Below are 23,514 nucleotides of genomic sequence, written 5' to 3'. Positions count from 1 at the left end.
TTCCTTGCATAGTAAAGGTTAATATATGCTTTATACGGTAACTTTGAGTGAAATGAGAGTAAAAATGAGTTAAGTGGCTGGGAGAAAAGGAAAGAAAAGATTGGCTTTGATAGAGTAGGGAGAAAGAAGAGTTAAGATTAAAAAATTCTAAGAAATAATGTTCGAGAGGATTATTAGGTACATGAAGTATTTAATAAAATATAAGCTTGCTTAAAGAAAAAAGAATTTGATGGAGTGAGAGGAGAGAGAATATAGGATCTAGAATTTTACAAAATTGAGATTAAAATAACTTATTAGATATTGAGGTAACTAAGAAAAATGATAAGATAATTTGAATAAAGTTTGCATTCTAGCTTTCTTTGAAATAAATTCCTTTGCTTTGAAAAATTCAAAATATCCACAACACCTTTTTTTAATATAATCCAATCTCAACATGGAAATGAAATAAAATCACTCCTACATTTTTAAAAATAATTGTCTCAAAAAATAATATTATTTTTTGTATGTATGTATGGAAATATTTTAACAAGCATAAGGTTTAGTATCTTTGACTTATGTAAAAGTTAAATTTTATAACAAGCAAAAAAAAAAAAGAAAAGTCAATTGCATGATGTTATATATCATTAAATTGGATGACAAAATTTGCTTATGTAGATATTGCTAGATACAGGAAGTATAACCATAGAACTTATTAGTAGTTTAATTTTAATTTAGTCTTTATATTCATTTAAACAATGAATCATTATTTCACAAGTTATTTTTATTCAAGCCATTGAATTTACGCATCTATTAGAAAACTAATGGCTTTTCAATATTAAATATTTTTAGAAGATAAAATAGATGGCAAATTCAAAACATAGAAATTCTAGTTACTAGTATAAAATGTTTAGATTTAAAAAAAAAAATATCTATGAACCATTATTCCTCAAGATGTCTTGATGCAAGTTGTTATGTTGGAAAAATATTTCATGATAAAATAATGACTTCATATTTGAAAAATATAATACTCCATATATTTTTTTTCATTCATCTTTCCTCACTATTGTACTCCCTCATACTTGCTCTTCATGTTATGTCAATATGTTGATGTATCCTTATATTTAATTATAAAAAAAAAAGTGTCTATAAGATGCTTGAGGTTCATACGATTTTTTGTTTGTAATTTATTTCCTTGATTTTTATAAATAATTGGTTGTTTTATTGCACCATCTTGAGCAATTACCATGAAGTAAAATTTCAAACAATAAGATACATTGTAAAGTTATATCAGATAGGATTTAAGAAAACTATGTACTGTTTAAATAGAAAATTTTAATTTTTGAAGTATTTTATATATTGATGATTTTATATGCAAAAATTTGAAAGTTTTCATGCTCGAATCATTTGTTTACCATCAGATTATAAGCATGAAAATATTATATACTTAATAACAAATCCATATTAGTAATATAAATAATTTTTTGAAAGTATAAATTGGTCAAGTCAATAAAATCATTATATGTTGGGTACTAGTGTCTTGATTTTCACTAATTTATTTAACTACAATATTTAACAATTTAATGATTATATTTTTTTATATATTTATTATTTCTGATTAAACATAAAATTCTTCATATTTAGATTTTTTTACAATTAACATACACTCAAAATAATATATACTAAGAAATCCACATAATTTAAATAACATATTGAGAGTACCAATTAGTCAAGTTGGTAAAGCCACCGGATGTTGGGTAATAATATTTTGGTTTTATTGAATTTATTTTTCTATAAAGCATCTCGATGACTAGTTAATAAATTAAAATAATTCTCTGTTCTATTTCTTTTTAATTTTAATTATTCAAATTAATCTTTTCTTGGGCAGAAAAACATCAAATGGGCCTATGCCTGGCCCAAGGTGTGACCCAACCCACACAGCGCAGTTTCCCTTCTCAAACAGAAACCCCTGCAAACCCCCTTTCTGTCTCTTTTTCGTCGCTGGGAACCTCCACTGCGCGTCCTCCTCTCAAACACCTGCCCTACAAATCAAAGGAGGCGCGCCCCCCCCCCCCTCTCTATCTCTCTCTTCCCCCTCCTCCCCACCCCGGCCATGAATCTCCTGCGGGGCTTCTCCGGTAAATTCATTCGTAATCCAAGAACTTCTATTCCCCCATCTCTATTCTCAACCTCACATCAAATCTCTTTTTTCCCCTTGTTTTGATCCATAACAGCTCACAACCGCCGCTCCCTGCCTATCCTGAAGCATTCCCCCAGGCCCTTCTCGGTGGAGACGGCGGAGTACGCGAAGAGGAACTACGCCAACAACATCTCCGAGTACAACACCGTCATCAGCTCACTCATCGCCCAGCGAAGGCAAATCTCCGATCTTTCTTGCCTCCTTTGCTCTTATTGCCCCTTAGATCTCATTCTTGATCGGTTTTGTGGAATGTGGGCTTCAGGAATTACTTGCTGAGGGATGTGTACGATGACATGATGCTCGACGGCGTTCAGCCGGTGCGCGACACATTCCACTCTCTTATTGTGGGGACCATGAAGGGCAGCCGGCTCCAAGATGCCTTCTTCTTCCGCGACCAGATGAAGGCCATGGGTTTGCCCCCCGATGTCGGTTCTCCTGTCCTAATTGCTCCTTTTATCTTTTATTGTACCATGAATTCTGAATATGGTTGTGGATTGGTTGCACCTTGCAAGTGACCATAAATCTTGTAGATTTAGAAGTTTTAAGAGTTGGAGTTTTGCATGGAAAGGACTTGAAGCCTCCTTGGTTTTGCAGGTTAATCTGTACAACTTCTTGATCTCGACCTGTGGGAAATGCAAGAACTCTGATGCGGCAATAAAGGTAGGTTGTTTTTTACTTGCCATTTTTTGAATTTTCTTGTTTAGCAATGTTTGAGTCTGATCTGAAAATACCTGGTGGTTGTAGTGATCATGATGTTCTTTTCGCTCGTTAGTTATCCCCTTAAATATTATTATTTGATAATCGTTTTTTTTTTTTTTTTGGAATTTTATTTTTATAACGAAGCTTTTGGAAGAAATGAAGAGGCACGGGGTGAAGTTGAAAGGAGAGACTTATATTTGCCTCCTTAATGCTTGTGCAGCAACTGGGCGTACAGATCAAGCGTATGTTGTATTGGTGATTAAATACCACTTAATTTAATTTTATCAATATTGTTGATTATGTGAGATTTGTCAGTCTGTTACATGAATCGGAATTTTTATAACCTTGCATAGATAGTGTATCTGTAGTTGTTTTTTATGTGAATGTGGAATATTTATTGTCAGTGCCGGTGAGCAATGGAAATTTAAAAATGCATTTGCTAAAGCATAATATCTTTAAAAATGCATTTGCTAAAGCATAAAATCTCAGCAGTAGATTTCAAGTGTTATTTTTCTAGTACATGCATCTAGTTTCTATTAAGCTTCATGCTCCAAAAGTAAATGTTTGCACCCATTGAGTTTTGTGGCTAAAATTATATGGTAGTTTTATATGAGTCAGACTACCTCGACGAACAGTGGGCCAGTCTACCCTTTTTTCCCCTTTTACATAAAAAGATGTATGAGATGATTTGTGAAAACAGTTCAATTTGCTTATCCAAATGCATTAAAAGTTGACTGATCATTAAGTTGAATCAATTTATGTCACAGCTATGCAATTGTTCGTGATATGACTGCTGCTGGCCTTGGATTAAACAAATTTTGCTATGCTGGACTTATAACTGCATTTAAGAACAAGTTACCAATCACGGAGGAGACTACCACAAAAGTATGCGATGCAAGCTGTAATAAATTCTGGTTCTTCTCATTCTTTACTGATATTTGTTCGGCACCTTTCTAAAAATGTGCTCCAATGAAAAGGTTATCGAACTTGTCAAGCAATCCAAGGGGTGGTCATCAATTGAAACTTCAAGTGATAGTGGAGAGAATGTGATGATGAATGTCTCTGAGGAGGAATTGTATAATATCCCAACTGCAGAATATGTGCACAGACGGGCATTTATAAACAGACAGTTAACAGTTTATCATGTAGCTTTACATGCATGCACAGATTTAAAGAGTAAAGAGGTATTATTTTTATCTTTTCTTAAAAGTGGAGCCTGTTGTTGATCAATATTATGGATACACTGTTGAGCATGATAATGTTATTATGCAGTATCTGAGCACTGTATTGCTTGGCCTGTAAAAGACAAAGTTTTTTGCCGTAATTAGTTTTTGCAAGTTTTCCCTCTTAAACCCTTTCAGTGACTTGTTTTTATATGCTTAAAATGCATATGTTTTACAGTGCCTATAGAAAGCGCATTTTTATATTGAAAATAATTAACTAATTTTGATTGAACATTTTTTTCTGGAATGAGCCAAAGCAGTTATTTGGTTGTGCAACTAAGAGTTCTATAATTTGGACCTTTGTGCTGTAGCTGAAGCATATACAGATGATGCTTCTGGCTATCAGAAAAGAATATGCTCTTTTCACAAATTATTGGGTTTCTTTCTTGTATTGATGTGGTTGGTCCTAAATGCATGACTGAATTCAATAAAGTCAAATACGTCAAATATGCAACTTTAAAACTGAGAATTATTCTGTTCTTTATTTTTATGAACAATCTTTTAGTGATGTGGATGTATTCTGTGCTGGCCTATACAGTGTGATGTTTATTTTTATTTATCTGATATTGGGAATGCAGATACCTTTTTCTCCCCCTTTTGAAAGTTATGTCTCCTGTGAACTTGTTTCTAAGCATCAGTTAGCTGTTTTCTGAGTTCCATGCATTTTTGGTTGGAAGAGCTTGGTTCAATGTCAAGATCATACTTTGTATGCATTCAGATAGATACACAAACATGTTGAATCTTAAAAATTTGGGTTCACAACAATTAATATTTAGCTTGAGGTGTAGGGTATGATGCTTGCATGCTATCACTTTGTCCTAGTGCAGGATTTTAGTGGTACTATAATGGAGGGTTCTGGAAATTGGAACAAAATTCTGGAGCTCTAGCAGAAGCATTTGCAAAAGATGCTTGTGCCTGGCAAAGAATATTCATTGTTTGTACATGATCTATGTATGTTGTAGTAATTTTGGATAGTGCAATAGATAATCCATCTTATTGGGCTGCAAAACTTAGTTGTAAGGGGTTGAATTTGCATTAACTGATAGCTCTATAAAACATTGAACCATTTATGCTGGGCCTTTAAGCTTTGACACCAAATTTTTTGATGTAGTAAAAGAGAATAAAGAGAAGGAGGAGCAAGAAATAGAGGGGAAAGAGGAGACGTGGTTTCCTCAACTGCAAAATATGTGGAAACCCCACCTATAATAAAAGGATTTATTTAAATTCAAACTTGATATTCAACTCCCCCTACACTAAATGAAAGCTTATTCTAGATCAAAATCAGTACAACTGTACAAGTCTAATAAACCTAAAAGTAATGTTGGCCATTGATTTGAAGGCTTAAAGAAGTTTTTGAATTTTTACTAGTAAACTTATTGGGGTTCCATGACCTAAAAAAATTGGTTGAAACAAAACTCAAAAATGTTCAAAACAATAGCAAAACAGGTTTATGTCTTCTCTCTCTCAAATGTGTAACAGTGAATGCCTAACCATCTGGTGTTCTACATAAATAAGCCTGTAATCAGCTCAAGATGCCAAACTCCTAACTGTTGGTGTTTTGATCATTGGCCTTGAGCCCTGTAATGTTTGTCTATTACTTTCCATCTAGACTCAAATTTGCGTGATTCTTGATATGCTTGAAATCTAATTAAATAACTATCTAATGAATCTGACCTCTATCCTTATTCATCATTTTTTTCCCATGACATAATCTTTGGCTGCTACTAATAAGTACAAGATATGTCGATTTGCTGCTCCTTGTTTTTGACCATGATTGTTGCTCTTGGATCAGAATTGCAACCAATAACTTGCATCCACATGCTCGCCCCTGAACTCCAGCTAGGCATACTTTCCCTGATCTTAGACACAAGAGTTCCTAATAGATCATTTTGGAAGTGTGATCAAATTTACCTTGTACCTACATCTTAAATACATGACATTGACATGTCAACCTTGCACTAATAAACAAGTCTCATGGAGCCTTGTCATTTAGTTTTTTTAATTCTCCAAATGATGGAAATGCTTGTGCCTAGGGAAACTATATATCTCTAATATTTTACTTCTAGCCTTCTGGGCTTGCTGAAAATCCATGTAGAAGGCAAAACCCTAGTTTGAGAAGTGGCTGATACTTTCTTCATTATGCTGTAGTTCTTCCATCAATTTCTTTAATAAATTTAAATATTTAAGTCATTTTAAGGCTTGGAACATCTTTTCCTATGGAAACAAATTGTTAGTCATTTGCGACTCTTACTTATTGATTATCAAGCCATTGGACTTATCTTGCTGTCACACTAAATATGTTCCCTTTGACATTTGACTTATCTTGCTCTCACATTAAATGTATGCCCTTTGACATTTGAGTTGTCTTGCTGTCGCACTAATTGTATTCCCTTTGACTTTCTAAACCATATCTTCAAATTGTTCGTTAATCATTATGATTGTAAAGATGGGGGTTTAACTTTCCTTACAATATTAATTGATGTAGAAAATATAATTTTGACCTGATATTCACATTTTGATCAACTTACATTTTGTAATGGCATAGACACTCAAGAAAGGTTAGTAGAAGGTTACTAGTTGGGGTCCTTAGCCTTAAGTACCCAAGACCTCCCAAATACATCTGACGTGGGGTTAAACACATGCCTATGCAGGTCCTGACTACTTTCCTTCTTTAAGCCCCAGTGCCCCTGCTAGGGGTAGTATTGTCAAAATGGGCTGGCCCAGTCCGGCCCACAAGGGCCTAAAATTTGATGGGCCGGGCTGGGCTAGGCCCAACCAAAAGATGGGACACAATATAACTGGCCCAGCCCAGCCCTTTAAGGGCCGTGGGCCAGGCCGGATCAGCCCATTGGCCTTGAACCTCAAATGACTGAAGAGTAAAAAAAAGAGAGGCAGAGAGCCCGAGAGAGGGTGAGCCTCGAGTGGTCGAGTATGGAGAGTGGAGAGAGATCGAGAGAGCTTGAGGGGAGGCCGAAGGCGACGCGGATCTAACTCGAAGAGTGGAGAGAGACCGAGAGAGCTTGAGGCGCGGCACGCGGAACTGACTCGAAGAGTGCAGAGATCGAGAGAGCTCGAGGAGGAACTGCAGCTGGATTTGACTCGGAGGTGGTGGTGCCGACGATGAGGAGGATAAGGAGGGGGTTCGTCTGGAGGTTGGATGGAGGGCATCCGTCGGTGGAAGAGAGGAGGGGCTCGGAGGAGGAGAGGGATCGCCTGGAGGTTGGATGAAAAGGCGTATGTCGGCAGAAGGGAGGAGGGGACAGGCGTATCTTGATTCGTGATCAGACTCGGAGGCCGGAGGCGGCGGCATCGGCGATGAGGAGAGGGATCTATAGAGCTGGGAGGTGAAAAGGAGAGGAATCGATGGAGGCAGTCATCCTGCTGGTCTGCGGCAGCGGCCGGCGATGTGGGGCAGCGGGGTTCAGGAGTCCGGGATTAAAAAACGAATAGAATTTTTTTTTTTAAGATTTTCTTTTTAAAGTTTTCATGGCCCACTCGGGCTAGTCCGGCCCAACTCATGTTAGCTCTTGGGCTGATGTGGGACGGTCCAAACAGGCCCTATTGTTATTTGGGCTATTCATATAGCAGCCCAGCCCACCCCATTTACAGGGTTGGATCGGGTCGGCCTTGTGGGCCAAGCCCATTTTGACAGCCCTAGCTAGGGGGAAGGGTCCAATTAGAAACACTACGATCGGCTCCTGGTTTGCCCCAAAAGGGCCTGTGCTATAGTGTTTCTTAGCCACGCATAAGCTGTAGGCTGGGTTGGCTTTTATACTATTTGTGACAACCCCACCTTAAAAGAGATAGCTAGAAGGTTATTGATTGGGATCCTTGGTTTTGCTTAAGTACCCAAGACCTCCTTGGCAAACACCTGATGTGGAACTCAGCACACACCTTTGTGGGTCCTCTTGCTTTTTTGTTGATCATTTTACTGACTTCTTTTCTATATAATTCAATATCGTGTTTATACATATGAATATTGTTTTATTTGTTGTGTAAAAGATCATCTTTGAAACATAGATTTTAATTATATGGCTAGTATGATCTTGTTATGACAACTGGCTAACATAGTTAACTTGTAGCTCTGATGATGCTTTTGATTTGGCTTTATTGTTCGGTTATAGTTTAATTGTTTCCCTGAGTCAATGGAATTGATTATTTGATCAATAAAGACTTTCCTTTGGCTTTATTCTTGGCTTTATAGTATTGGTATTAATGAAACCATAGACTGTGGCTGATAATTGAACTGTTGATTCTGGATGGCTGATTATTGAACTGTTGGTTATTAATTTGAATTTTATCTTGTTATTACAAAAAATAATTGAGGGAGCATGAATTCAATGTTTAGTGGACTATATGACCATAGCTCATAAACATCCATTCATGTATTGCAACAGCAGTTGTTAACTAGCTTCTGCTTTCTATTCTTTCTGCAGACAATGGAAACACTTCTTGAAATGCTCAAAAGAGATGGCTATTCTTATGATGGCTTCATTGTGATGCAAGCAATTAGGTATTTTTTCATTTAAATACCTTGTTTTCAAGAGTTAGTTCTAGCTCGTAGATTTATATTCTTTATCAAGGATCCTTCAATGTACTTAATGGTTAAACTTATGCTGGACTTTTTTGTTTTCTTCTGATGCAAGAGAATGTGATCTCAGTGTTTACATTGGTTGATGTATTAGTTTCACTCTTTTTGTTTTTGTGGTAATATGAGTACAGAAGTACTCTGTAGTTAGAGCTATGCCTCCTTAATTTACCTTACAAATAAAATCATTTATATGAAGTTATACGACTTTGTGTTAATTGCAAACCAACTAATGTTTGAGTTTATTAATTTGGTAATATTCAGCACCTAGTAGCTTTATCAACTCAGTCCCCTTGCAGCCTCATTCCCCATCATGTACTAATAGTTTGCGAAAGCTTGATTCAGTTCAAGTCCAAACATTGGATGAGATCAGTCTATCTGTGAAATTTGGTTGGGTTTGGAGTCCATTGGCTGTTTTGTTTAGGTTGGGCACTATAGCTCACTGATCGGCCTGACTGCCTCTCTCAGAGCAGAGGACCCTACCTCAAAATTTTAGCTCCTATAATATGACCCATTCCCATGCTATATGCCTGTTTATTGTACAAACTCTTTTATTAACACTAGTTATAATGCATGTGTGGAAGCATGTGGTTGCTAAAGATTTTAAATTTAAAATAATTTTATTAAAATTTAATTTTTAAAATAGCTGAAACAATTAATTCATAATCAACTTTTTTAATGCATTATCGAACCTTCTTCTCTTGGTTCACATTCACATTTTCTCTCACACGTTGGTTTAGAAGTTAGTACAAGTGGATCTTTTCCTACATGCTGTCTCAACTTTCCTTTTCTCATTATCAAAAATCAAGCTATGTTAGAATCCCTTCGTCTATAGAAATCTAGCATGTCTTAAATCTTTTCAAGAAAGAAAAGAGTTATTATATGAATATTTTAAATTTTTAATGGAGTATTCCTATTATGGTTTGTGGAATTGAAAAATTGGGAAATTTAGCCATTTTTATGTAGTTTAGGAATTATGGATTTCTTTTGTCATTTATTCATGATTGCAATCTCGATAGCAATTTCTCTGGATTAAACTTAGACTTTCTTGGTGTGCAGAAATCTCAGAAGCACCATATTCTAAAAGAGATTTGGAGGGAAATAGAGTTTTTGACATAGGTTGCCTATTTTGAAGCTACGATTAGATTGTCTTATGTTCAGCTTGTTGTCAATAATAAAATGATATAATATACATATGACCTTTTTAAACATTATATTTATTTTAACTGATATTTTTCTAAATGACTATCTCACTGATCCCATTAGAATGATATTCTTGTTGTCCCAAACACCATATATACACCTTAAAATGATGTCTAACTTTTTTCTTGGCAGTTTATTGTTCTTTATTATTGCTGAAGTTTTTCTTTCTTTCTTTCTTTTTCCAACTGAGACTTACTGAAGCTGCAACTACCAAAATTGCCAAGAACAAAACTCATTTGACCTATTTGAGACCAAAACCTAGTTTCAAACCTTGTGCTCAAAAATATGGATTGAAAATAACAAAGGATTTTGCCCATGGGGATGACATATCTCGAAAATAGAAGGAAAAATGGATCCTATTCCATCTTGAACTTAAGAAAGTAGAAGTCAAGGCTTCTTGAGAAAATAAAAATCCCAATGTTGGAATTATACAATCATGTTTCCACATGCATGACTTTGGAATTGTCATACATTTTACACATAATCTTTTCTCTATATTATATGCAATTATTGAAGATAATGCTTCTGCTATTCAATTTTCAAAGCTCATATTAACTCAGGATGACTCATACAGGTAGAGAATGACTATACACATGTATAAGTTATGAGCATATCACAGATGTCTTTTTTTTTTTTTTAATTATTTTTTTTTTATGCAGTTCCTTGTGAAAAGGAACCCTTATTATATTAAAATTGAGCTTTAGTCGGTGCAATTTGGTTCATCATTCAAAAGCATAACAAATCTAAAAATTTGGCATGATTTGAAGGAGATTTAGTCAATTCGTTTAGAAAATTGTTTTTTTCATTATGGTGAAAAACCTTTGTCTTAATGAGTAAAATGCTTGTCTAAGTTGAGCTGCATGGATATGTTTAATAACACATACCTTACAAACTTTTCATATCTTTCTCCAAGAAAATTTTGTAGATGGTAAATAAAATGCTTGCTTTTGTCTCATTTCTATATTTGCGGTCTATATATTACACCATTATATTGTCTGATACACAATGATAAGCAGGAGGTTTCAATACTGTCGATACTGTGATGAACTATTCCCCTCCTTGTTAGGTGGCAAGGTATACTTACTGTACATGCAGATAGTCCTTGAAAGTTGTACACATCTTTTTTCCGTATACTTTATAACACGCACGTATACTAACTTGGGAAGAAAGGACCTGAAAGGAGTGAAACCAGTCATATAGTTAATTAAGATGCAATTTGTAGCAACAAGTGACTCTTGTGGCAAAACATCTCCTCATACCTTTGAAAACCATATTAAAAGCTTGCTATTGTAGGTAAATTAATGTCCTTACTGGATTATAAGGATTTCAATTTTGTCAATGCCTTACCAAAAATTTGATGGTAGTTCAGTTTGTCTTCAATTTGTTTAAGAAGATAAACTGCTTTTGGTTCATCTTCAACTCACTAATGCCATAAAGGAAAAAAAGCAAGGTTAGGGACTGTGTTGGGAAGTTACCAAGACGGTATCATCTTGAAATTTGGGTTTGCATCTAATGATCATGGGGAAGACATTTTTATATTATTTTATTTTCTGTTATTTATTTCTTTTAATGATTGTTTTAGATGGTATCTAGGGTTGTCAACATTTAGGATTAGGGTACGTTTTTTGAATTGATTAGATTTATGGTGCCATAGTTGAATCTGAGCTCTTCCTTTCCTTTCTTGCCTCTCTTTTCCTCTCTAATGTGCATGCCAAAACATGCATTCAAGAAGAAAGAGTTATCGGATCTTTCTTTTAACGAGGTCATATGCTTGTATTGGTTGCCATTGATAGACTGTCAATGGCCTAGTTGCTCGTAGTTGGGACTACCAGCATGGAGCGGGACACCCTGGTTACTAGGTCTCAGGGTTCTATCTGTCCTGGGAGCCCATTCATCTCTTACTAATCCAATCTGGGACGGCCATGATGGACTGACTCATTAATCCTTGTTTATTTATAATCCATAAATGATGGTGCAAAGAATTGGAAAATCATTGAGAATTTGCTCTGGAGCATTATAATGAAAAAGGGGTAGTTAAGCTATTGTTAGGATTAAGAATTTTGAACAAAGTATTACATTAATAATGACTAGATTCCTTATATAAATCACCAACCATAGCAATTACTATTGCAATTCCTGATAAGTTGCTATTAGCAAGGCTGACATTGATGTTAAATACAATCTAACAAAATGTGAGAGTTGAGTACTTAGGCAGTTCATGATGTTTGATAGTGGGGCAATGGACCAGAAATTCATGATTAACCAAGTTTGCTGACTCAGATATGCATGGGTGGCTATGACAGGTTGGAGTTACTCATAAAATTTGTGGTCCTTATATAAGCGTATATGGACATGATGCTGATTTTGCCATTTAAATTGGGAAAGAAATATTGCATTAAATGGGAACCGAGTGGAGGAACATGTTACATGAAACTGTTTCCATATGCTGGCGGGCCTGTCAATATGCCAGTTTTTTTTTAAGAGAAGTGGATTGAAGACTATCTTCATAAGTAGTGATTAAGTTTGCCCTAATCTTATTGATCTCTGATGTAAGGACTGTAATTTGTATATTGTCATAATAATTACTTATTTTGTTGAAGTGCCAGTAAATGTATGTATGTATGTATATGTATGTGTATGTGTATGTATATGCATATGTATATGTATATGTATATATATGTATGCATGTATGTCACTGAGATTATATTCATGTTCCCAAGATGTTCTTTATGCTTGTCAGTCGATGTGACCAGGCCCTCATCAGGTATTGTCCAGTTGGAGCCTTCTGTTATTTAACAAACCTTGATGAGTTTGTTTCTTATTTTTCATACGGCAGCCATGAGATCTGGACATGTAGATGTTATGTAGTGTTTCTGAAATAATACCTTCTGTGAGGTTTTGCTTATAATGCTTTATCATCTGTTTCCAATTATAATTGTATATAAACCATTGTTGCTTTATTTCAAACTTTCATAATTACTGATGGTTATCACTGGTAAGCTGCCTTCAACAGGTGTTATTTTCATTGCGGCGATATGGATTCTGGTGTTAAGATTTTTGAGGAGTATATAAGTTCTAGAACCCCAGCTGCTGAGTTATATGTGGTGAGTCTGTTGATATAATTGGTCATCTGGAGTATTTTTCAGTAAAAAATGGCTGGTCTTACTAGCTACTTCTCGAAACTTAGAATATAGATGCTCGTGGTTCAGTGTCATTATTAGAGTATTTGTTTTGCATCTATGTGGATTCCTGGCTATTGTATCAACATGATATCTGCCACACAGATTGGAATTGGCTCATGAGAGGAGTCAGAGGAAGGTGAGTGGAAAGGACTGGAAGGCTATTGATTCTGTTAGTTTTCCAAAAATCATGAGGTTGTTGGATCAACATTGTTACCTAGAAGCTTGACATGAGCGCAAAGTGATTAAGCATCCTAAAGCATCAGACACAACAACCTCCAAAACTCTAAGCACTGTGTACATGTGTATAAATATGTATATATGTTACATGTATTTATATATCTATGTATATAGGTATATATGTTTGTATATACATGTAGGTAGCTTTTGATGCTTATTCATTAAAATAAAACTTAGTAGATATATTTACATTTAAAACACAATGACATTTCACTTAAAATGTTCATATAATGGTAATAACTTCATATTGAGAATATAATGATACTTTGCTTGAAGCATCCATATAATCTTGATAACTTTATCAAAATCATGACGGCACTTAGCTTGAAGGGATACTTAAGATGTCAGCCAAGGGATACTTAAGGTGTCTGTTACTTAGATCTAAGAATCTCCTACATGACATTACAAAAAAAAAAAAAGTGCCAAGCTTTAGATGCCTTTTGCTAACATCAGCAGAACACTTCAAAGTGAAGTTTTTAGGGTGTCGTTTTGTGCTGCGTCCAAGTGTCCAGCAGTGTTAACACTCATAGACAACTTGAAAATAGAGCTTTCAAGCAATGTAGAGAATAATGTTTTTATTTTGGAAATTTGAAGGACAGAGCTTTCTGTTATTGTATAACACAATAGTAGTTTGAGATAGCTCTAGGAACGTTGACTGATAATTATCTCTTCATCAAATAGAACTGCCACTAGTTGCATATATATGAGGTTTGGAAAATCTCTACATGGCAACCCTACAAAAAGTTGTGATTCTGCACCTAGTAAAGAATTTGAAATTATGCTATCTCCTGACACTCCATTTTAGCATGGCTTAGTACTTGTGAAACATATGGTTCCCCTATGTGGTTGTATTTTAACAATCAAGCTGTTGCACTAAGTTGATCATCCTCTAGTATTTGCATTATATGCATGTCCTTTTCATAAATTCTGTATATATTCAATATGTCAATGTTTCTATATTACGAGGTTATTGAATTTACAATTATCTGAATCACCATGCTATAGGTGCATCTACTCTTCTCTCATGAAAACAATTTGGCTTATTTTGGTATTTTTTCATGCAAAATTTGTTCTATAAGTTATAACTTGATTGATTCCCATCTGCGAAATATGTCCTGAACTACTAACAACATATTAGTTGTTTGGACATGTTACATTCATTGTTTATATGGATTAAAATTGAGAAGCTATGGCTGAACTGATACATAAGTTATGGACTAATATGTTCCGTTAAATTCTGATATGTATAATCAATATTTATATTATCCATTTAATCAGCAGAGAAAGTACAAAAGGAAAATCTTTTGAGTATCTGTGTGAGAGAATAATATGCCTTACATATGCTAGCCTTTGAGGATTGCATGAATCTATTCTGCAATCATGCACATATAAACAATCTTTAGTATTTTTCACATTGATGCACTTGTCAAAAACCAATTGTGTACTTAACCCTGCAAACTTGTCATTTGCATATTTACTCCTAGATCAAGTTCTTTTTGTATATTTATCCCTGCCATCGCTCTTTTAGAGGTGCCATTAAGCTTTCATCAAAGTATTAGTAAATTTATGAAAGGACATTTTACCCCCATAGAATCAACTCTAAAATTAAAATTAAAACATAGTTCAGGAGCTCCTAACCATCCAGTAAAAACAAACCTCTTAGCACCAAGACAACATTTAGTAATGGCATGAAGTGATGATTCATTTTGCTTATGCCGATTGAATTAAATTATCTCTACTGGTTTATCACATTTAAATGGTCATTTTTTCTTTTTGACAAAAATTAACAAAACACAAACTCCATTTTATTCTTTTGGATATTTTCAAAATATTACTACTTAAAATAATCAAAACTTATTAATCCATTCAACTAGTTTTAAATATTTTTTGCATCATATATTAAATTTTCGTGAAACTTTTTCTAAAAATTTATATGATTTATGATTATTTTATATTTATTCTACTATTAGGAAATACTGTAGAGTGTAGATCCATGTGATTTAAAATGTAATAATTAAAATGAATATTTATCAATAGCTATAATTATTTTTTCTCTGGTAAAAATAAAAAAGTAAATATACTTAATTTTTTTTTGAACATTTTGAAACTTCATTTTGTGAAATGTAGTTTGTGTAAGTAAAATGAGTCCTCACTTTAAGCCATCACTAAATGTTGTTCCGGTGGTTTGGAGGTTTGTGTTTTACTTGATGGTTAGGGGTCTGATTTAGCTTTTAAAAGGTTTATTCATTTATTTATTTTTAAGAGCTAGTTCTGCACAGGCAAAAGTGTTTCATAAATTTAATAACACTTTAATGGCAGTTTAACATCATCAAATGGAGAGTAATGGTAGAGTAAATATGTAAAAAGAGCTCGATCTAGGGTGAGTATGCAAATTGCAACTTTGCAGGGATAAATATGCAGTTGGACATTTTACAGGGGCATGAACACAAGAATCCCTAATTTATATTTTCTTTTAAACTATCAGATTTACTAAGATCTTACTATTAGTGAGAGGGGGGAGGGGGGGGGGGGACAATTTTGAGTGCTTGAAATAATTAGAAAAATCAAAAAAAATCCAAATGTGACAAATAAATTCATAGAAAATCTAGAAACATGTTAAAACATAAATAAACAACAATGGGATCAGATATCCTAAATTATGATAAATAAGCACATGCAAGAAAACAAGAATATTCTATGATATATTATGCTCTATGCACATTGGCAACTTATGATGGTTGAACGCCAGAACATAAGTTTTTGTTGTTTGAACAGGCCATGGGCATATGTGTCTTGAATTGTTGCAACTAATGAGGCTTATACCATTTTTACATGATATGTCCTAAGGCCTATAGGTCAAGACCTAAGACTGGCCAAGTGTCCATATAGGTTAAATTAGAATCGGTACATGAAGTTTCACATATGCCATTTGTGCTTGCAACTGCTTCATCTATGCTAGTTACGGTTTGAGTTGAATCCAATTCATCTGGATAAAGTACTCAATTTTAACTTTTCATTGGTATGAACTAGGGATTGCAATGGATGGGGTTGGGTTAGCCTCTATTTCCAATGTCCAATCAGCCTGACCTGAACCCGACTTCACCTGCCAATGGATCATGCTTCCTCCATCAAACTTGTAGGCAGCAAAATTTGATTAACTGGGACCTGACCTGGGTAAGTGGGAGAGGAGGGGGGGAAATGCGGCAGAGAAGAGGCGAATTGTGGTGGTGGGATGGTGGCTTGCAGTGGAGTGATAGGCACCTGTAATGGAGATGATCTACCATGAGGTGGCAGATCACAAACTACTAGTGGTAGGCTGCAGATGTTTGATGGCCAACAGTAGGTGAGAAAGTTGTGGGGGCAAGTGAAAGTATGGCAACAGAGCATGCTGCAATAGTGAAGACCATGAAAAGCAGTTGGCAGGCTATGGAGGGGAGACCGGCAACAATGAGTGACCAAGTTGTGGTAGAGGGCAAAGGATGATAACAAGGACATAAGAATCGACGAGGTGCCATGGAAGTGATGTGACTTGGGCTGATAGGGAAGAGGTGTTGAGAAGAAGAGGAAGGTCGAAGGGGAGGAGAGGAGGGACGATGGGAGTGGAGAGAAGGTAGAAGAAGAGAGTAGAGTTATAGGAGAGAGGGAAACAAAGGTGAGGGGAGGAGAGAGGGAGAGGAGAGGTGTGGTTGAAGGGAGGGTGATAGATTAGGAGAGGAAAAGGAGATTAAAGTATTTGTTTTTTGGGATTATAGATCAGCATGTTCTTTAGGGCTGCAAATAGGTCAAGTCGACCTGTGACCTGACTCAGTCCCTACCTGATTACACCCGACCCGATCTGTATTCGTAGACTCATGGGTTTTATCGGGTTCAAAAAATGGTTTAAGTACATTCTTGGGGATTTGAACTTTGGGTTTGCTCTCGAGGAGGCAGATACCATGTCCCATACCAACTTAACAATGAGTTGGGTAGCATATAGCCACATATCTTGTGTGATTAATAATTGTCTGCTTCACTATTGATTTTTAGCTAATATTTTAGTCATGATTCTGGAAATTCAATATTGTGAAGTCTATCTTTTTAACTTGCTAGTAATTGAAGAACTTCTAAGATTGGAATAGATTGTTTTACATGGTTGTCTTATGGAAGTTCTCTGCAAGAGTAATATTTATCCGCTTCCATTTTTTGAAATCATTTACAGATTGTAGAATGTAAACTTGGAGCTGATATTTAGGTATGTTCCATGAGAGATGTGCAAGTTGTTCAATTAGAATCTTGTTTTTCTTCCAAGATTAATGAAGGGAAAATGAAAGGGGAAGGAGATAAAAAAAAGCTAATTTTATAAACAATAGGAGAGGAAGAAGAAAAGAAATGTTTCAATTCCCTGTTTACTAGTGTTTCATGATCTTATTGTGGTCTAGTTTCTCAGGTTGCTTTTCATGCTGCAACCATATGTTGCAAAAAGTTGATTTTCTGCTTGCATAATTTACTTCATAATACTTGAAAGTTTGTGTTAATTTCTTGTACCTCGGGTTCCATAGACACTAGTTGAGGGAGCAATGGTTGGTCATACTCCTCAAGGGATGCAACTTGCACAAGATACCCTGGTAATTGATTCCTCTGATCTTTGAGTCTGCTTGTTATTCAGATTAAAGTTACTAGGCTTGCATATTAAATTTTATGATCTCTATCAGGAAAAAATGAACGCAAGAGGAATTTTCTTGAATCCCAAGATGGGAAGCGATCTCCTCCTGGCAGCTGCAGGTGAAAAGGTAAGCAGATGGATATAATTTGGATTACTAAAAAGATAGTGATTTCCCATTTCTGTTTCTTCCAAGATATAGTTCTTATTTATTTAAAGTTAATGATCATATTATCCTGAGAATTTTAATGGCTAATCCGACAATTGGTTGTCATGAAATAGTGCTGAATGCATTGAAGGTTTCTCTGGGGTAAGTTAACTGCTTATAATATTGGATGGGCAGAAGGTTTTTAAAAAGGGGATTACATTAAATAATTGATATGCATGTGTGTAGATTCTCTGGAATGGAATGTTGTAGGGCTCGAAACTGGTACATTCATGAACTCTAGTAATACATTAATCTTATAACTGTATGCAGATGGGTGGATACACTACTGCCAATTATATATGGGATCTACTGCAAAGCCGCAAGATTAATCCTTCTCTTCCTGCGGTAGAGGTTTACCATGAGGGTTTAAAGGTAATTTTTTCCTTCCACTTGCATATGATGCTTCAACATAGTTGAGTCATTGTGGAACAAATAGACAAACAATATATATAGAGTTATTTTCTAAGAGATGCGTTCATATGATTTTATGGCCTAATGTCTCAACCTGGCGTTAAAATGGTCCACATATGACTAGACACACCATTGTTATGTGCCATCATCTTAAGATCATACATTTGTATACAGAACACACTGTCCATAGTGCCTTGAGAAAATATTGGATGCTTTTTCTTTATTTCAGCAACGGGAGATACCAGCAGATGATCCACGGCTTCTGATGGTTTCACGCACACTTGATAATCTCAGGCTTAGATTTGGAGGAAGAAGAAATGCTTAGAGTGGCCTGGTATATTGCAGTCTGCTTTCAGGGACTCCCTTCTCTTCCATTTGTTTTATTTGGGTGCAGCGCTTCTTAGCTTTACAGGTGCAGTCATCTTCAGTTAGATGCTACCAAAAATAACATTGTAATATGGATGAGGTCTACTCATACAAGATGTCGAGAACAGAACACAATTTTAGTGTTAAATTACAGAGAAAAAATTAACTTACATACTTTTCTATAGAGCAACAACGTGATAGTTATTTTTCAATTGTAAGAAAGCTACCTTTACTAGCATTTTTATTTAGTGAGAAATGTGGTGGGAATGCCGCCACCAGGGTTTGAACAGTGGATCTTGTCCAGGTAGAGGGAGATGCTAAACAGCTAAACTAGGACTGTTGGTAACTGTACTAGAATATAAGCTCCTGATTACATTCCTTCTCAAATTGCATTGTTCCGGCAGTGGTAGGGCCAGCAGCTTATGTTCCACAGTTTTGCTGAATTTTGGTCAATCTAGAATCCTATGCTCATTTCAATGCCAACAGAACAAAGTTAAAAAAAAGGAATTCTATGCTCATTGCTAAATTGATTCTTGGGTTTTATGTCTTTCTGTGATCTGCCAATAATTCCTGAAGATTTTGGTGATGATCTCGGTCCCCTGCTGGCTATTAATACATCATTGCAAGGCAAACCTCACGAAAGTGTTGCAAGCAGCATTATCTATATATTATCACAGCCAACTAGAACTGGAAACCGATAATTCCTGAAATGGAACCTAGTGATTATAATTGCAAAGGAATGGTTGAGAATGCTTTGTTGATGGGTTTGTTTAGGCTCTCTGTCTCCAGTTATGCCTTATACTTTTCAGGCCTTATATGTGATTAGAAGCATCTTCAAATGTTGCCGATTTGTAAGATCTTTTTGAAAATGGTCACGGTTAGATTTTATTCAGCCTTGAAAATTAAAGAAGTTACATATGACATGAGCTAGCAACTCTTATGGCTCAAGTAGTGAGCATAGGAGGTGGTGTTACAGCTTTATGTTTGGCTTTTTCTCATCTGGCGGTAAGATTGAGAAGTTAGATACGTCCATTATAATACTGGGAATGATGGGATAAAGAGTTAGGGACAATGTTATGACCTAAAATCTGATTAGTCTTCCTCGTACAGTGATCAAAGGAAGCGTCAGCTTCTTCCTCTTTCCTCTTATATTCAGCTTGTCCCTTGTAGAAATTGTAGGGAGGGTCTTCTTGCAAGTTTGGTGTGACCTCGTTGGTTCTCAAAGTAGCATTCAGTTCCATATCAAAATCAATTTTCTTGATGGTTTTGCGTTGAGTTTGGGTTTGGCTCCAAGTTTATGGAGATGAATAGATATCTCGGTTATATATCTTGTCATGCCAATGCCTGTCAGTAACATTCAGTTATTCCCCACTTTTCCTAAAACTGATGTTTAACTTAATTGAACAAACAAGGGCTAAACTTTTGGTTGGGATATTTCATCTTATCATATCCATATCAAGGCATGTTCCACCATGAAAATCTACGATTCATTATGATTTTAAAATATTAAAATTTCATATTGTTGCGGCCAACTCTTTCGTCGTCTATCGTCGGAAATGAGAACCTGCAAAACAACATCCACACTGATCAGAATTATCTCTGACGGAGATCCTCCGATGCTTAAGTCAGAGAGGGAGATTGGGTAACAGTATTTTTGAATGAGAAAGGTGGCAGAGCTAAGCTCAAAAGTGGCTTACCGATATTATTGTCTTACCCATTTTTTATAGAAAAGATAGTTGTAACCGTCGGATATAGTCCCGCATTTTGTGGCGTAGAATTATTGGGCTGTAATCTCGTGGTGGGTTATTAATTTCCACAAATTATGCCGCGATATTTGAGGGATAACCATCCATGATAGTTATGATATGTCGAATGAGTCGGCCGACTATGCGTCGGGGGTTGACCGTCGGTTGAGAATTCTGAAATACCGACGGTCAAAGTAGTCCACTGTCTGTAGTGTCCGAACATCGGTTGCTTACCGATTTTGAGTCGGTGAGATGAGTTCGGTTGGTCGGTTGAGAGTAGTGTCGGCCTGCTTGTTCGATGTTTGGTCGGTAGTCACTTTCAGGGTCATGTCTGTTTGTGGGGTCAGAGTCGGGTGTCGGTCGGTCTGCATTGGAGATTAGTCGGTTTATGGAGGTTGGTCGGTTTATCCCAATAGTTGCCCCCCTACTTCTAAGTCCAATAGTGAGTCGCCGCGTGCATCGCCACGTGGTCAGTTGCCTTGGACAAAAGGAGTTGTTGTCTATCATGTCGAATCTTGACTCTGCCACCACATTCTCTGGAGTACGGTCGATCAACCACTTTGTCATCTTTGAGCTATTGTATCAGCAGGAAGATTTGGTGTCAGACATCATTTGCGGAAGGTAAGCCAGCATCAGACGTTATATCGGAAAGGCGAATCGACGTCGTGCGATTTGATTCTAGCATGTAGATTTCCATCATGTGTCGGGATATTATTGGGTCGGAGCTGTACATGCGGATGGAGGTGACGTGGTTTAATCTGGTGCAGATGCATTGAACCGTCAGGTCAATAAAGGATCAAGATGCTATCACGTGTCATCATCCGGCATGATCTCGATCTGGCTGCTTTCATCCGGGCCGTTGGGCGTTCCTCTATATAAAAGACTGCTGTCAGCTAGGTATCCATCCCTCATTTTATCTCTTTTGATGGGAGAGCTGCTTTCGTTCGAAAATATTCCTTGTCATTTTCTCTTTGAGTTCTTTTAGATTTTTGATAGTTCTTCCAATGGGTGAGATTTCTGCAGGGGGTGAGGTTCCGGCCAACGACTCTCTATCGGGCCTGGGAGTTTTCTTGTTCTCGGGTCCGATTGTTGGCCGATTTCGGAAGCGGCATTGCGCTTCAAGCCGATGTCAGCTTTTCACTCATGGTGCCGATGGTAGGGTCAACGACCCGTTACCGTATATCCTGTGTCCCCGTCTCAGCTGCACGATCAAGGTCATCTTCGACGGTGGACGAAAATCTGAAGCCCTCCTTTAACTCTTATATGAGGAGGGTGTGGTCGTTGACTGGGTGAGACCCTCTCTGTTCTCGTACAAATGGGTCAAGCTGTTGATGTGGTTGGTCAAGCAATGTGATTGATCAATCATCTTCATAGCTCAACTCAAGTCGTATCGTGAGCTGGAAGGTGGAGTTTGTCAAAGAAGCCGATTCAAGATGGGCCTGTCGATTCTTCAGTGGAGCGAAGGGTGGCGATGAAGATTAGTCGGTGTTTTCTTTGATTTTTCTTTTTGTAAAGAAATATGTAATCGAACTTCGGTCCAATTTTGTAATCTCTCTTTTTTTTGATAATGAAAGAAGTACTTCTGTTCTGAAATGCTCCTCTGTATCGTTGAATATGCAATGTCTGTTTGTAGAATAATCTCTGAATGTAGATCGTAGATTCGATCATTTTGCAGACTTTGTAGAATCTGCTAGTCACGTAGTTTCTGACGTATTTAGTTAGGATAACGATAGTAAGTCGAATATCCATTATCCGAAGCTTGATTGGATTTATACGTCGTATTGTTTGATAATCGATGGCAAGTCGAATTTTTCTCGATGACCGTGGTCATGTCGGTATAATTTCAATCTAACATTGATCGTCTTGGCATTTTGCCTTTCTTAGTTGATACTAAGTCGGCAAATCAGCCAGCTGCTTCAATGGAGAGCTGACTATGAGGGCAGTGCGGCTTTTGTGAAGAAAGTCTGCATTGTCGGTGCTGGCCTCCAGTTGTAGTCGGTGGGTCGATTCTGTGAGAAAATCAGAATATAGTCGGTGTCAAGATAGTCGATCCTCTGATTTTTACAGTGAAAGTCGAAGTATATTCGATGTCGAGATAGTCGATCTTCTGATTTTTACAGTGAAAGTCGAAGTATATTCGATATCGAGATAGTCGACCTTCTGACTTTTACAGTGAAAGTCGAAGTATATTCGATGTCGAGATAGTCGATTTTCTGACTTTTACAGTGAAAATCGAAATATATTCGGTGTCGAGATAGTCAATCCTCTGACTTTTACAGTGAAAGCCTACATACTTGATGTCGCTTTAAAATTACGATCGGAATGTCAGTTTTTGCAAGAGGACCGAAATATAGTCAACACTAAAGCAGTTGATTCTCTCAGTAGTTGCATTCGGAAGAAAGTCGAGTAGAATAAAATATCCGTCATGCTTTTATTAGCTAATTATCGAAACAACAACAGTATCGTCGTGAGGAGTTTGAATTCTCCGAACATCCTCTTCCGAGAAAGTTATTACATTGAGTTGTTGTCATTTCGCCGACTCTTCTTCGGGAGTTATCCCTCAGTTTAGTCGTTCGGAGATCTTATTGATGACTCCCACAGTCGGCTGATTATTTACAGCTTCCTCAGTCGGCTGGGGCCGTAGGTTGGCTGGAGGTTGAGTCGGCGGATCTCTCTGATATTTTTTTGAAATAGCCTCGTCGTATCAAGGCCTCTATCTCATCCCTGAGCTGGATGCATTATTCGGTGTCGTTGCCATGGTCATGATGAAACCGACAATACTTCTTTCGATCGCGGCTTCTCGATGGTGCTTTCATCGATGGAGGGTGTCGTAGATA

General features: G+C 36.5%; 1 protein-coding gene across 1 annotated transcript; it reads left to right on the top strand.

Annotated features, from left to right (window-relative positions):
- Positions 1–1,960: 1,960 nt before the first annotated feature.
- On the top strand, positions 1,961–19,102 carry LOC105039811 (pentatricopeptide repeat-containing protein At4g35850, mitochondrial). The gene is made up of 13 exons (XM_010916090.4): positions 1,961–2,114; positions 2,211–2,352; positions 2,439–2,601; positions 2,771–2,836; positions 3,020–3,117; positions 3,643–3,760; positions 3,853–4,059; positions 8,535–8,611; positions 12,903–12,993; positions 17,847–17,912; positions 18,000–18,077; positions 18,426–18,527; positions 18,796–19,102. Exons 1-13 carry the CDS (start codon positions 2,090–2,092, stop codon positions 18,889–18,891), a joined length of 1,329 nt encoding a protein of 442 aa, XP_010914392.1. The 5' UTR covers positions 1,961–2,089; the 3' UTR covers positions 18,892–19,102.
- Positions 19,103–23,514: the final 4,412 nt, after the last annotated feature.

This window comes from Elaeis guineensis, chromosome 1 (genome assembly GCF_000442705.2).
Source record: "Elaeis guineensis isolate ETL-2024a chromosome 1, EG11, whole genome shotgun sequence".
In the NCBI taxonomy this organism is placed as follows: Eukaryota; Viridiplantae; Streptophyta; class Magnoliopsida; order Arecales; family Arecaceae; genus Elaeis; species Elaeis guineensis.
Note: the sequence above shows the minus strand (reverse complement) of the source record. Positions and strands in the feature narration are given on the sequence as shown.

Coding starts and splice junctions, on each gene's coding strand:
- LOC105039811 (XM_010916090.4), top strand. CDS start 2,090: ATGAATCTCCTGCGGGGCTTCTCCG. Junction 2,602..2,770: donor CCATGGGTTTGCCCCCCGAT/GTCGGTTCTCCT, acceptor TTGGTTTTGCAG/GTTAATCTGTACAACTTCTT. Junction 3,118..3,642: donor ACTGGGCGTACAGATCAAGC/GTATGTTGTATT, acceptor TTTATGTCACAG/CTATGCAATTGTTCGTGATA.